Consider the following 16,408-nt stretch of genomic DNA (forward strand, 5'->3'; position numbering starts at 1 on the left):
TATGACAAACCAGCCGATTCTTGGGTGTCTGAAGTGACTTGAAATGAAGTGGATGACCAAGTCAACCATTCTAGAACTGCTGGGTTGCTAGTCAAAGCACGACCACTAGCTGAGGATGGGAGCTTAGGCCTCTGAAAGTGATCCCTTCTTCCATGGCCCCCTAACTATTCTGCGTCCTGTGCCAGAAACATTTAGGCCTGTGCCTCTCCTATGTGCAGGACCTGTTGCCTCTCTGTCTGACACATTGTTAGATCAAATGAGTAAATGAAAAGGAAATTAATACAGGGGAAAAAAGCCTGTAATTTTCTCCTTTTCTCCCTTCAACACACAATGGCTAATAAGGCAGTATAATAGCAGTCAGTGCAGCAAGGTGAATTCGGTTCGAATTCCAGTTCGTCAGCTTCAATTTGCTCATCTCTACTCAGGTGTAATGACCATAACTTACTGCATGATCGATCCTTATTATGTTTTAAAGAGTTATTCCAGTCTCAAAAAAATCAATAATAGATGATTGATTGGGGAACACAATCACATATTCCTCCCATGATCCCTTACAGTGGAGCGACTATGGCTGTATAAGTCTCCACACACCTAATAGGTGGTCTCCTTAAAGAGTGACATTATCCCCATAATCTGGTCTCTCAGTCTCTCACTTCTACCAAGTCAGTTCTCTCTACGCTGTGTTGACGAGGTCCAACCAGACCGAAATGGCCGTCTGTAGCTGAGAAACTGACATGGTAAAAATCCCACATTATGCAGTAAAGACTTCTGGGAGAGTCAGGCATGATGTTCAGGGTGCTTCCTATAGAGGGCAGCATAACAGAGGCACTGTCTCCCTATTTACATCTTGGGAGACAGATTTGCATATTCCTCCCATGATCCCTTTCAGTGGAGCGACTATGGCTGTCTAAGTCTCCACACACCTTAAGGAGTGACATTATCCCCATAATGGGGAACACACAGCATTTTTCTATGGCAGAAATACTGCGGCAAAAAATGCTGATTTCAAAAGTGATAAAAGCAAGTCAATTATACCTACGGAAAGGCTGGCATTTTCTGTATAGGTATAATAGAGACAGAAAGTCTGCAGAGGAAAACTGTAGACTTTATGCAAAAAATCCTGTGGAAAAAAAGCGATCTGTTTCCGCCGCAGTCTTTAACATACAGGTTTTTTTTTAGAAACCATTCTCTGCATGGGGCTTTAGCCTTATCCCAACAATATGTTAAAAGAGGGAGCTTCAAATCATTAATTTGACATAACATGTCCTGACAAATTTTGAAAGGTCAGTGTTACAACTTGGTCTTTCCTCTGTACCTACATCAAAATTTGGGTGGGTCAAAGACCTGGCTTTGTTCACTAGGCAGCTTAGATGGGCTAAGTTCTTTAAAACAACCGAGCGTGAAAATGAAAAGAACAGGAGATTGAGGTACAAGATGTGGAGAGTCTCAAAGTAATTGAATATTTATGGGATATGGGGCAGGAGAACTAAGGCCCCAGGCCATTTACGGAACTACATGTCAAGAGCACTGCTCGACCCCCAATCTTTGTTACCATCAATATCAACCCTTATGAACAAATAGTGAGTAAATTGATGGCCTTTTCTTCCCAATCTGGGAATAGAAGACATAGGAATATGAACTCAGAGAGTATGCAGGCAATAACATTCTTATTGAATTTAGAGAAAGATGAGTCTATCATTATAACGGCTGCAGATGAAGGGGATAATATTATATACTTGATAAGACAGGACTACAAACCTCTGTTGTAACTTTTTTTGTCTAACTAAAGCTATGGGATCTTGAGATGAGATCCAACAGATATATTTCTATCTGAACTGAGTGTGAACTAGAGATGAGCGAACACTGTTCGGATCAGCCGATCCGAACAGCACACACCCATAGAAATGAATGGAAGCACCTGTGACACCAGCGTCACAGGTGCTTCCATTCATTTCTATGGGTGCGTGCTGTTCGGATCGGCTGATCCGAACAGTGTTCGCTCATCTCTAGTGTGAACCCATCATATCTGACACAGAGAGTTTAACTCGGGGGTAAGCATTTATCTTGATATAGTCTTACGCTCTTTTGTGACATCACTACCCTCCTATGTTTGAGACACAATGGACGTCCTTAGACATCTTAGCCTTTCTTAAGGCTATTCATATGTGTGATTGAGAAAAAAAAATGGATTTTAATGGTAGAATCCCTTTAAAATAACAAAATCTGCATATTCATGTCATTGTTCATACATATTAATCTGCCCACACATGGACATGTCAGCCAGTCTAATTGGTTGTATCATTGATATGCAGGTCAAAGGTCAGGAACACTTTAGGACCCTTATGAAGACTCTGCACTGCATTCTCTGCCAATTGGAGAAATTATTATCCAGCTTTTGTTATTTTAAAAGTCATAAAACCCAGCTGGGATTTGCAACCACAATACAGTGAGGAAACTCTGAAAAGATTATGGCAGTGTACAAAAATGCCTATGGGTAAATTCACATAGAGGATTGTGAGTTAGTTGGAATCCGCCATGCAAAATCCACCACAAAAATCTTCCTCCCTTTAGTAGAAAGATTTCTACTCCCATTCATTTCAATGGAGAGTTTAGGCAGAATTAGTCTGAAAATCAGGGAGGACATTTATTTGCTATTATAATAATAATAATAATAATAATAATACATTTTATTTACATAGCAACAACATATTTTGCAGCACTTTACAAACTGCAGGGTTCAAATACAAATAAAATGAGGCATTACAGAGTAATAAGTCAACTCACACAATGGTACTGAGGGCACTGTTCACAAGAGCTTACAATCTATGAGGTATAGAGGGGGTGACAAGTGGTAGCAGGGACAGCATAGGAGGTAGCATTGCTCATACAATGGTCCAGCTGTTTTTGTGATAGAGGTTACTTTCATTACACATAAATAAAGCTGTATGAGTCGTCACAGTCAGTGTCCTTTAACCACTTCAGTACCGGGCCAATTTGTGGTCCAGGACCAGGCACATTTTAGGTTTATTTTGTATGTGCGGTTTTGAGGGCTGTAACATTTTTCTCATATGTCTCAGTCTAATTTTTGTGTCTTTTTTCGGGGACACATAGGGCTTTATTTTTATGTTGTTTTTATTTTCAAATGTGTTTTAATTTTTTTATATCCGGGAAAATATAAACATAATAGGAGGGAAATAGTGTCTGGTTTTCAATTTATTTCTTTTTTTATTTAATAACACAAAGTGTCTCTGAAAAACTTTAAAAGTTTTTTCTCTCTGTTATGGTAATTTTTATTTTGTATGGTGTAGTCGGGGGTGGGGCTATAACCTTTAATAATGGTGTTTTATTAGTGTATTATTTTTTTATTATTATTATTATTTTATTTACATTTTTTAAAACTTTTTTATTATATATATTTTTTTATTATTATTATTATTTTTTTTCAGATTGTGTCCCCATAAGGTCATAAAAGACCTTTGGGGACATCTGATCACTTTTTTTTTGTTACAGAGGCTGATTATCCCTGCAACTGAGGCTGGTACATTTAGCCTCAGTTGCAGGAGGAATACAGCCTCCTGCACACTGTATACGCAGTATACAGAGCTGATCTGCATCCTGTAGGACCCAGCAGCTCTTGCAAGACGATGCTCCCAGCGGATCACATGACCGCCAGGTCAGAGGACAGCCACATCATGGCGGCGCCCATAGCCGCTCAATGAGCGCTGTATACACAGCAATCGAGATGGCAGGGAAGGGAATAAACCTTCCCTGTAATCTCTCTGGGAGCTCCGGCTGAAGTTACAGCCAGCTCCCAGCTTCAGTAGCTGCACAATCTCTTGCAGCTACTGTGTTCTGACTGGACGTACCGGTATGTCTTGTCAGAACAAGGCATCCACTTCCCGGACATATATAGTCTATGACAAGTATATGACATATCTATAGTCTGGTGACAAGACATACACTATGTGATCAAAAGTATCCGGACACCTGGCTGAAAATGACTTACAAGTTCGTGGCGCCCTCCATTGGTAATGCTGGAATTCAATATGGTGTTGGCCCACCCTTAGCCTTGATGACAGCTTCCACTCTCGCAGGCATATGTTTAATCAGATGCTGGAAGGTTTCTTGGGTAATGGCAGCCCATTCTTCACGGAGTGCTGCACTGAGGAGAGGTATCGATGTAGGTCGGTGAGGCCTGGCATGAAGTCAGCGTTCCAAAACATCCCAAAGGTGTTCTATAGGATTCAAGTCAGGACTCTGTGCAGGCCAGTCCATTACAGAGATGTTATTGTCATGTAACCACAGGCCGTGCAGTATGAACAGGTGCTCGATTGTGTTGTAAGATACAATCACCATCCCCGAATTGCTCTTCAACAGTGGGAAGCAAGAAGGTGTTTAAAACATCAATGTAGGCCTGTTCTGTGATAGTGCCACGCAAAACAACAAGGGGTGCAAGCTCCTTCCATGAAAAACATGACCACACCATAACACCACCGCCTCCGAATTTTACTGTTGGCACTAGACACACTAGCAGATGACGTTCACCGGGCATTCGCCATACTCACACTCTGCCACCAGATTGCCACATTGTGTACTGTGATTTGTCACTCCACACAACGTTTTTCCACTGTTCAATCATCCAATATTTACGCTCCTTACACCAAGCGAGGCATTATTTGGCATTGACCTGCGTGATGTGTGGCACCCAATCACCTGACCACATTCGAAGTCCGTGAGTTCCACGGAGTGCCCCATTCTGCTCTCTCACGATGTCTAATGTCTACTGAGGTCGCAGATATGGAGTGCCTGGCAGTAGGTGGCAGCACAATGCACCTAATATGAAAAACGTATGTTATTGGGGGTGTCTAGATACTTTTGATCACATAGTGTATAAGGTTATAGTCTGATACAGAATCATATCTTGTGGGATAATGCGGGAGCGTGAACAGTGGAGGGTTAGTTTTAGGGATTCTAACTACAAAAGGGTTTAGATTAGTAGTTCTGATAGGCCTGAAACTGTAGAAATTGGGAGCTAATGTGATTGTCCATGGCAGAGCTTTCCTGAGAAGTGGTGAAACTCGGGAGAATTTTGGAGATGGGAGTGGGAGGTTCTGATAATAAAGGATGTTAGTCTTAGGTTATTGACTGAATTTTGGGTATAATGATTGGAGACCCAGGCGAGGATACAAACATAAAAAACACTGTTACTTACTTCTCCTGGGCTCCAGTGCACTCTCCGCTGATGTCAGCCATCTTCAATGATAGAAGAGACATCACTTGAGCCAGGTTTGTGCCGCAATGCATTATGACGCAGGCCCAGTCCACATGATGTTTGGAATGTCACCAAATAGGCCTGAAGCCTTCTGGAGTCCAGGAGAGGTAAGTAACAGTGTTTTTTATGTTCCCTCAAGTCTCCTAGTCCTCCAATCATTACACTCTGATAACTCCAGCAAGTAACGACTTACTAAAAAAAAAAAAAAAAAAATTAGGGGCAACGACTAACACTAACAAGTGCCTCCTCCCAAATTTCCCCTCTCCTTATGGCAATTCATACCCGAATCATACCCCACCTTCCTTATTCTCAGGAGCACACCCACAAAAGAGAAAGGAGTTTAAGTGAACAGGTTTATATCTCCAATACCAGTCTATAATACCTTTGCTTCCAGATTAGTGCATTCAGCCTCCAGACTAGACTAGACTGCTCCAGGTGAAGAACCTGTGGAGTTTTGGTGAAGAGGTCTTCTCACAGGTCCTCTAGCCTTTTTAGCCACATAGACTTCATTGATAATGCAAAGCTGATGTTATCAGTGCAGTTGCTGCTTTAGATTTCACTAGCCCCTGCCCGCGAATTTTTCTGGGGGTTTCTGCTGAACTTGTTCCTCACACCATGCCTGTGATTGTTCCAGCATCTCAGCAGCTCGCTGAGACACCATATTAATGAGCGCGTTCTTGGCGTTGATGATCCGCATTCTCCAGTGTTTCTGCAGCTCTAAAGCTGGCCTGTCGTTGAACTTGTTTCTTGCACTGTACCCATGATTGTTCTGACATCTCAGCAGCTCGCTGGGAAGCCATATAATGAGCGTGATGTTGGTGTTGATGAACCGCATGCTCCAGTGTTTCGGCAGCTCTCAAGCTGACCTGCCGCTGAACTCGTTCCTGGCGCTGTGCCCGTGATTGTTCTGGCATCTCAGCAGCTCACTGAGAAGTCATATAATGAGCGTGTTGCTGGCATTGATGATGCCCCTCAGCTGCGCTTGAGAAGAACTCTGTGACTTCTGGCTACCTTCATAGCTGTCGTTGTTTGCGACAAATTAGATTCTCTTTTTCCAGGCATCCTACTAATATTATAAATGTTAAAGTTTGGATGTTTGTGTGTTTGTTCCTCAATCACGCAAAAACGGCTGAACGGATTTGAATGAAGTTTGGCACACAGATAGATTGTAACCTCATTCAAAATATAGGCTTCTTTTTATCCCAGTAAATGACATGGTTTCATGACAGTTATGAATTTAGGTTCACATACTATATTAAACAGCTCTTAGCAGCAGCCTTATCTCAGCCAGGGCTGTTATCTCTCTGTGTAAACACACTTAACCCTCAGAGTGTAGATACCTTTACATATTATCTGATCTGCTCCAGTGTTGACAAACAAGGACAAACACCTTTAATCCAAATTGGCAGTTTGCCAATTTTTAACATGCCTGGAAAAAGAGAATCTAATTGCTGCCGTCAAGCTGTGGAGCAGCAGAGGGTACCTTCTTCCATATATGGTGATAATGTGGTGGGATCTGACCTTTTTGGACCTCTGTGTTTTCTCTGTACAGCAAGGTTTCTGGCTGCACCCTGACCCCATCCCCCCAGGTGGCCCTTCTTTCTCTCATCGCAGGTAAATTTTCAAAAAAGAAAGGAGATCTCCTGCGTCATTTTCTCAAGGCCGCCAGGACGGTTATCCCATGCCACTGGCACAGTTGCACGCCTTCTTCCCTCTCTGAATGACTCCAGGAGTTCCTCCTCATCCGTAGAATGGAAAGCCTGGGTGCGGAGACTCGCCCGATTCTTCTAAGTTTGAAGCCCTCTAGCGGCTGTGGGTGATGTTCCAGGAGACTTCGGAGTTCTCCTCCCTGTTTGGTTGAGTCCAGAGACGCTCGGAGAGTGTCCTCTCCTGCTCTGCCTCTCCAGTGACCTCTCTTCATTTTCCCCCTTTGTTTCCTGTATGTTGTGTCCCTCTCCTCTTGTTTCTAGTGATTGTTCCATATGTCATCTGCCCCACCCCCTTTTTGGTTTGTCAGGGGTTACTCCCCTGTTTCCTATTGAACTGTTGTTTTGGTTTCCATTATATGCTTTTGTCGCTAGCGGGTTCTCCCTCTAACCTCTGTTCTACTTATGGCCCTGCGTGGACTATTGATGGGACCTTGGGCGTATGGCCCTACTTTCCATATTTTGTATTTGTTGTTTGTTCTTATTTTTGTTTACCATGTTGTATTCCTTATTTTCTTTGAAAAATTTAATAAAATCTGATTACACCTAATTGCTGCTGTTGATGGTTTGCCTGCTCCGGCATTTCAGCAGCTGTTAAGCTGTCCTGCTGCTGAACTTGTTACTCACACCATGCCTGTGATTGTTCCACCATCTCAGCAGCTCGCTGGGACACCATATTAATGAGCATGTTTTTGGTGTTGATGATCCGCATTCTTCGGCGTTTCAGCAGCTCTCAAGCTGGCCTGCCGCTGAACTTGCTTCTTGCACTGTGCCTGGGATTGATCCAGCATCTCAGCACCTCGCTGGAACATCATATAATGACTGTGCGGTTGGTGTTGATGATCCGCCTTCTCCGGAGTTTCGGCAGCTGTCAAGCTGGCCTGCCGCTGAACTTGTTCCTGGCGCTGTGCCCATGATTGTTCTGACATCTCAGCAGCTTGCTGGGAAGCCATATAATGAGCGTGATGTTGGCGTTGATGAACCGCATGTTCCAGTGTTTCGGCAGATCTCAAGCTGACCTGCTGCTGAAATCGTTCCTGGCGCTGTGCCCGTGATTGTTCTCAGCAGTTCGCTGGGAAGCCATATAATGAGTGTGTTGTTGGCGTTGATGATCCCCCTTAGCTGTGCTTGAGAAGAACTCTGTGACTTCTGGCTTCCTTCATAGCTGTCGTTGTTTGCAACAAATTAGATTCTCTTTTTCCAGGCATGTTAAAAATTGGTAAACTGCCAATTTGGATTAAAGGTGTTTGCCCATGTTTGTCAGCACTGGAGCAGATCAGATAATATGCAAAGGTATCTACATACTGAAGGTTAAGTGTGCTTACACAGAGTGATAACAGCCCTGGCTGAGATAAGATGCTGCTAAGAGCTGTTTAATATAGTATGTGAACTTAAATTCATGACTGTCATGAAACCATGTCATTTACCGGGATAAAAAGTAGCCTATATTTTAATCGAGGTTACAATCTATCTGTGTGCCAAATTTCATTCAAATCGGTTCAGCCGTTTTTACGAGATTGAGGAACAAACACACAAACATCCAAACTTTCACATTTATAATATTATTAGGATAGGATTATTAGGATAGGATGCTTCGTGCAAAGGTGACACAGGCAGGGATCTGCGCCTTAACAGTAACGCCTCACAGTTTCAGAAGCACTGCCCTAACATATCTCACCTTTTCACAAGTGCCATTGCTATGCTCATTACTTTACCTGTTTTTAATGCTGTGACTGACTATGGGGGCACTGGCTAGCATTCTAGCAATGTTTTAGCATTTTGATTGTCACTTAGACTAGGGTTGCACGGTGACTTATGCTTCTGCAACATAACATTGTAATTGTCACTTTACTACACTACATCCATTCATCGTGAATGAAGCTGAATTGCAAACCACAAGTTGGTAGGACACAACAGTAGGCAGAAATTCAGGTGTGATGGCATTACCTTTTATTAGTCAGTTGTGAATGGTGACATGACACTTATGAACTTAGTGTCACATGGCATTTTGTATACTAAAGTGAAGGTTACATCTGCAACCAGCTGCCTATTGTTCACATGGGGACCTCCCGAACACATTTGCAAGCACTGTGCAGTAAAAGCACACGGACGCCATAGACTATAATGAGGTACGTGTGCTTGCCGAGAGATTTCCGCAGGAAACATGCGGACAGGAAAGTACTTCACAATCTACTTTCCTGTCCGCATGACTCGTGTGGAGAACTCGCGGCAAGCACATAGACCCCATTATAGTCTATGGGGTCCATGTGCTCTCACTGCACATCGCTTGCAAATATGTTCGGTCGTCCGTTCGGGGGGTCCCCATGCGGGTCAGAACAAACAAGCGGATTGCTACAATAGTGGATACATCGGAGCCTGACACACTGCATTAAAGGGATCCTATCATTTAAACACTTTTTTTTCTAGTTGATACATCGGAATAGTCTTAAGAAAGGCTATTTGTCTCCTACCTTTGTAAGTCGTCTCTGGCCCGCCGTTCGGTGAAAAATCCGTTTTTCTCGGTATGCAAATGAGTTCTCTCGCAGCACTGGGGGGCAGGCCCCAGCGCTCAAACAGCACTGGGGGCGTCCCCAATGCTGCGAGAGAACTCTCTCCAGTGACGCCTCCATCTTCTGCAGGCACTGCCTCTTTATCTTCTTTTTCCAGCTTGGGGTCAGACTTGTGCGCCTGCCATTCGGCTCTGCCATCGGGACCCAGGCACAGTGCACAGGACAGCCAGCGGCCATTTTTTTGGAGGCCGCTTATGCGTGCATGCCCAGTACGCTCCTGTAGTTCTATGGAGAACAGCTGCGAGAGAACTCATTTGCATACCAAGAAAAAAATGATTTTCAACGAACGGCGGGCCGGAGACGATTTATAAAGGTAGGAGACGAATAGCCTTTCTTAAGGCTATTCCGACATGTCAACTAGAAAAAAAAGTTTTTAAATGATAGGATCCCTTTAAAATGACATTTTTTTTTGTCCTTAACACGTATGAATAGCCTTAAGAAAGGCTATTCTTCTCCATCCTTTAGATGTCTTCTCCGCGCCGCTGTTCGGTAGAAATCCCGGTTATCTTCAGTATGCAAATGAGTTTTCTTGCAAGCACTGGGTGCGGGTCCCAGCGCTCAAACAGCAATGGGGCCTCCCCAATGCCGCGAGAGAACTCTCCAGCGCCGCCTCCATCTTCTTCAGGAACGGGCTCTTCACACGTCTTCTTCTGGCGGTGGCTTCAAACTTCTAGGCCTCGGGCAAAGCCGAATGCGCATGCCTACCGGTCACAAGAAAATGGCCGCTTGCAATACTGTGCAAGCGGCCATTTTCTTGTGGCCGGCAGGCATGTGCAGTCGGCTTTGCCCTAGGCCTAGAAGTTTTAAGTCACCGCCGGAAGAAGACACAGGGAGAGGCCGTTCCTGAAGATGGAGGTGGTGCTGGAGAGTTCTCTCGCAGCATTGGGGATGCGGCAGTGCTGTTTGAGCGCTGGGGCCCAGTGCTGCGAGAGAACTCATTTGCATACAGACAAAAAACGGATTATACCGAACGGCGGCCCAGAGAAGACATCTAAAGGTAGAAGAAGGATAGCCTTTCTTAAGGCTATTCCTACGTGTTGGGGACAAAAAAAAAAAAAAAAAAAGACTTTCAATGATAGGACCCCTTTAATAATGAAGTCCATCAGGCGTCCATTGTTTTTAAACTGAAATTGGAGTCTGAAAAAGTTGCACATGTAGAACTTTCTTGTCCGTCGATTTCAAATAGACCCAGAGACGTGACTAATGTACACAACACACATATGCGGACATCTGCTGGACTATGGGGCAATATTTTTTTACTTTTTGTAAGTCATTCTATTGAAGAACACTGCACTGAGCTTCTCCACAGCCTGACATGGCTGATCTCAGGGAAGAATAGACTACATTCTCTCATACACGGTAAACATGTAGCCCAGACTACTGCTAACCCAGACTACAGGTTTGTGTCTGAAGGTGCAACGTCATTCAAACCAAACAAGTCGCAGTGTCACGACAGCACACCACATGAGCGACAGAAAACGTAGAGGACAACTAAACATCCTGTTCTGCAAAGGATCGCACAGTATTCCATGACTTCACGTCACCAGACGATCCAGAGCGAGCGCACGACACAAACAACAGCACAGCTCCTTCCTCCTCAGCAGTCTAGTGGACTACACTTCCCGGCATGCCTCGGGGCCGGAGCACATGCTCAGAGAGGAGCAGCTTGAGTGGCAAGTTGTTTGTTACAGTGTAGCACCAGCTGCTTTTTGCACTCTGGAGCCGCTGCTGTGCGAGTCTTCCTGAACTCATTCAGCTTCTCAGCTTCCCCTCTCCCTGTGATCGCCCTCTCTCTCCATTTACTGCTCCTTCCTGACTTTCCCCACCAGCTGCACTGGGAAAAGGATAAAGATCTGCAATCGACACAAAAGGCAACAACACTATTCCCTCTAGATGATCTACAAATGAGAAGAAGAAAAAGATGGAACTGCATATCCTAGAGCACAGGCTAAAAGTAGCCAGCATAGCCAAGGAGAACATCCAGTTGTTTACCTATGGATTAATCAAACTTGCTTTTTTGTCCTCCAAAACCAGGTAAGTGGCAGACTGGGCACTGCAAAGGGGGGGGGGCACAGGGTCAGAAGAACTGGGTCACTTCTCACTGGTTGATTCCCTGGCTGTGGATGCACAAAGCCCAGAGAAAAACAACTTAATGTCATTGAATTGTTTGAATCCCACAGGGCGGCTGAGGCTGTCATTGGGATACATGGGAGGGGGCAATGAATGAATGGAACAGGTGTTGTTTTTGCTCAGAAAATAAAGTATAAAATGTTTCCATGTATATTTCCACATACACATACATGTGATGTGGATCCTGGGATCCTATGTGCTTGATGCTCTGTTTATTCCTATACACCCCTACAGTGCACGGCTGGAATCTGGATAAACAATTAGATATTCAGAACCCCCCTTGTACTCTCCAGATGTATGTCTGTTTCCATGGGATGGGAGTTTCCATTATATTTTCACATTTTGTTTGCTTTGTTTTTCTGAGCTTCATGTTGCAGTAAATTTGTTTTCCAGGCCTGATGTACATCTGCTTCTATAGCAGCGCATTGTAATAGATTTTGGGATAACACTTGTGTTCATTGTTCTGTAGGGGCAGCAATTGTATAGCAACTTAGAAAAACACATAGCTAAAGTTTGTCTATAGGATCAATGGTCCATTTGAAACAATGGCTTGGTTTTGATAAGGGGGAGTGGCAGCCTATGTAGAGCTTGCAGAAATGTGCACAGATATTACTTGAAGCTTTTGTCTCCCCAGTGGTTGAGCTCTGCCATTGTTTGCAAAGTAATTTATTCCAGACCCTTGTTTACTTTCTTTGCCTCTGCACTGGGGGATGCAACTGCTCAAATCCAATGTGCGAAAATAAGGTGTACCAATGCCTGCAGTTTCCCTACTCATTTCAAGGCCAGGCAGTAATCCTATAGGGAGTGAAGGGGTTAATTAAATTATTCAGGAATAGCTGCTTAGATTTATTCACATTTCTGTGCCCACAGGGTCTCGGGATCAATTAAAAGCTATAATTATAGTTCTATAGGTTGTTTATGAAAAACAGCAAATAAGTAAATAAGAGCGTAAAATCCCAGTGCCAAAGACTTGTCGGGCAGATGAAGTATTTTACTGTGCCTTTTGTTTTAATCCTGCCATTCACTTTGGCCAGTTGTTGCATGTTTGATTAAATAGATGTTTACAAGGAGTGGAAAAAGTAAATGTTACTTCAATACTCAACACAAAGAGAAGCTCTGTTTGTGACTGAGGCCTGGCTTTTTCCATGCATGCAATACTATAAGCTGGAGGTGTTTGAGAATTTTTGAGCCCCTTTTAGCATTTTGGGCCTTGTTGTTGTCAATTCTGCATTTTTAATATTGAAATTGAAGAAATAAGAAGCCCGTAGAGCAGTGACTGTCAATGAATGGCCCCATTTTCTACTCCAAATCTGAACACTGTAGGATTGTACTAGACAGAGGAGATTGACTGCCCATGATAATGTTCATTGTGCTGTGTGGGCACCCAATCTGATATCAAACAGTTGTTTACTGCAGGTTGTCAATAAGGGACTGTGGCAAACATCTCCTGTTGTAATTGTTTGTCTTGAGTATTTCATTGCTGTCTTTGTTCAGATTCGGTTGGTTATCATTTGACCTTATATTGTTTGTCTTTGCTATATATGTACATATATATATAATTTGTATTATTACACATGCATATGGAAGCAGCATCTAATGTAAATAGATGTATTGTTTTATAAAGCAATAAATGGTGCACATATCTTCTGAGCTGCCATACATGTTGTTTTGAGTATGCTCAGTCACTTACAATGATGAAAAAATTCAGACAAAAATTTAACAAAAAATGAAAATGGTCCATACAGTAGGAGGTTTGCAACGAATCATAATTGGTAGTTCTCAATTAATGGAAAGTGTTTCTCTATGTCAAATAGTTGGGTTGGGTGTAGTATGTCAAATAATATAATGCCAATCCGTTTTCTTAAAAGTTTAGAGGATTAGATTTTCAAATACTGCCCTTGTGTAAAATATAAATATTTAAAGAGTGTGTGTGTATGTGTATATATATATATATATATATATATATATATATATATATATAATTTTTCTTTTTTCTTTTTTTTTCCTCACATTGATGGCTTGTTTTTAGGAGATGACACCAAGTTTAGTAAACCACAATGATAGGGACTAACCAGTGCATTTGAACTCTGTAGAGTTTTTAATAATCCAGGGATGTAAAGCCCTCTAAGGGTGAGGATGGGTGAGGATTGGTTGCAGGGTCGGACTGGGGTGCCTAGGGCCCACCAGTGGGATTATTTCCAGGGGCCCACCCTACTGCCATATGTAATATCGCCCGTCCAGTTTTTGCCATTATACACGTTTAAAGTGCATTTTCACGCACAATACAGTGTGCAAAACAGCTATGGCTACACTACTACTTCCTTCATGCAACCAAAGATCGCAGTGTCCCTTTGGGACTCTTTCACATTAGTGAATGGAGTCGCATTGGGTCCCTCAGGTTGCAATGTGACTCCATTCACTAACATGAGTGAAAGAATCACAGGGCGACATCTTTGGTTGTATGACAGAAGTTATAGTGTAGAGATAGCCTTATGCTAGGTTCACAACAGCGGCAAGCTCTCCGTCATACAGGTCCACCATGGGACCAGAATGACGGAGAGGTGGACTATTAAAATGGCGGTTGCACACAGACAGTGGCAGACCTCATTAACATAATGAGGTCCGCCAGGTGTCAGCCATTTTCAGGCAGATAAGGGTATGTTCACACATCAGTATGCCATCCGTCCGTTTGAATTCAGTTTGACACTTCAAAACGGACTGAGGCACATACTGATTGTATACTGACACCTTTTTATGCTGATAGCAAACACTCTCCGTCCCCGACAGATAAGGGAATTAAAAGTAGCAATTGTAACCAGAGTAGAGATCAGTATGTGTATCAGTCCATTTGGAAGTGTCAAACTGAATTCAAACGGACAGATGGCATACTGATGTGTGAACATACCCTAAGTCCTCAGCGTTTCTGAAACTTGGATATTGTTATGCTGGAGCTCTAGAAAAGGGCACCAGCATAACAATAGAGTGGGACATCATCTATGGGGTGGGTGCACTACAACTCTCAGCAGCTCCAGGGCATCTGGAGCTGCTGGGAGTTGTAGTAATTGAAAGATTTGGGGGCATCTTTCGATTGTCCACCTCAGACAGCGGGGGATTGGGGGTGCTAGCAGTACCATTACAATAAATCACAACATTACAGTAAATACAATGCAGTAATATCTTGTGCAGTAATACTCACAGGAGACGTCTTCCCACATTTCCCGTCTCTTCCCTTTGGACCGCCATGACCACTTCTTCCAGCTGTGACTTGACTCTGTAAAGTTTGAAACACAGACATCTTTGACTCCTCACTTCTCCACACATCCAGACCCTATATATATATATATATCACAGCAGCCCCTGCAGCCTATATTATGCCCCACGGTGGCACAATAGACTGTGGGGCATAATAGAGGTTGCAGGGGGGCCACTGTAGGGCATAATAGAGGTTACAGGGGCCACAGTGGACCTTTCAAGCTCTATTATGCCCCACAGTTGCACACCCATGAACTATTATTATACTCGGGGGTCTTTTCAGTCCCTGAGTATAATAATCGGAGCCCCAGGGGAGGTGAGAGAACATAATAAATACTGTTACTCACCTCGCCGGGATCCGATTTTACTCCTAGCAGGCTTTGGGCCTATATGGTAATGTGTCTGACGTCACGTGGTCTGGGATATTACCATATAGGCCCAAAGCCTGAGCTAGCAGTAACATATAGGCCCAAAGCCTGTGGTAGCAGTAACAGCCTGTTACCATACAGGCCCAAAGCCTGTGCTCGCAGTAACAGGTTATTACTACTACCACAGGCTTCAGGCCTATATGTTACTGCTAGAACAGGCTTCGGGCCTATATGGTAATATTCCAGACCACGTGACGTCTGGGCATTAACATATAGCCCCGAAGCCAGCTAGGAGTAACACCGGATCCCGGAGAGGTGAGTTAACACTGTTTATTATGTTCTCTCACCTCCCCTGGGGCTCCGATTATTATACTCGGGGGTCTGAAAAGACCCCTGAGTATAATATTAGCGGCAGTGGGATCGCGGCCTGGCCCGGGCCTATTCACTACCGCCCGCCGCGGCCTAAAGTACAAGGGGAAGCGGGGGCGGCAGTGAGCAGGTCCGGGTTGGTAAATAGGCCGCTGCCTGCTGGTAGATACTCCAGCAGGCAGCGGCCCATTATAAAACAAAAAAAAAAAGTTATTATACTTACCGTCCGACCGCGCGCTGCTGCTCCCGCTGCTGCCGCATCCTCTTCTGTCAGACGTCTCTGTATCAGCGTAGGCGGCGTGATGACGCCGCCTACGCTGATACGTAGATGGCTGAACAAGCGCAAGGAGATCGGTAGCTCTCCTTGCGCTGGTTCTTAGGATTAGGGGAGGGGCCCTAAGCGCCTCCTCTAATCCTCCTCTGACATGGGCAGGGGCCCGATTGAAATCATTTTAGCATAGGCAGGGGCCCGATCATCAATGGGGTGGTTAGGGGCCCGATCGGGCCCCTGCCTATGCTAAAATGATTAGTAGTATAGTCCGGGCCCGGGGGCCCACCGGGGGATCCCCCGGTGCTCCGGCGGGCCAGTCCGACCCTGATTGGTTGGTCCAGTAACCAGTAGTATTCAACATGTTATCTAGGTGGTGTATGTGGAAGCTTGGAGGGGCAATAGATAAAAAGAAATCCATTCCCATGCAGGAGCTTCTGGATACCAATGCATATACTGTAAAGGGGCCTCTA

The 16,408-nt window shown here is 44.1% G+C and overlaps 1 protein-coding gene across 1 annotated transcript in view; it reads left to right on the forward strand.

Annotated features, from left to right (window-relative positions):
• Nucleotides 1–11,214: 11,214 nt before the first annotated feature.
• CASTOR2 (cytosolic arginine sensor for mTORC1 subunit 2) overlaps nt 11,215–16,408 on the forward strand; it is a 144,856-nt gene continuing 139,662 nt past the window's right edge. Inside the window, exon 1 of the mRNA XM_075264925.1 lies at nt 11,215–11,582. Within this exon, the coding sequence (XP_075121026.1) occupies nt 11,470–11,582 (113 nt within the window). The 5' untranslated portion in view covers nt 11,215–11,469. The remainder of the gene's footprint in view (nt 11,583–16,408) is intronic.

The sequence above is a fragment of the Leptodactylus fuscus genome, chromosome 2 (assembly GCF_031893055.1).
Source record: "Leptodactylus fuscus isolate aLepFus1 chromosome 2, aLepFus1.hap2, whole genome shotgun sequence".
Lineage (NCBI taxonomy): Eukaryota > Metazoa > Chordata > Amphibia > Anura > Leptodactylidae > Leptodactylus > Leptodactylus fuscus.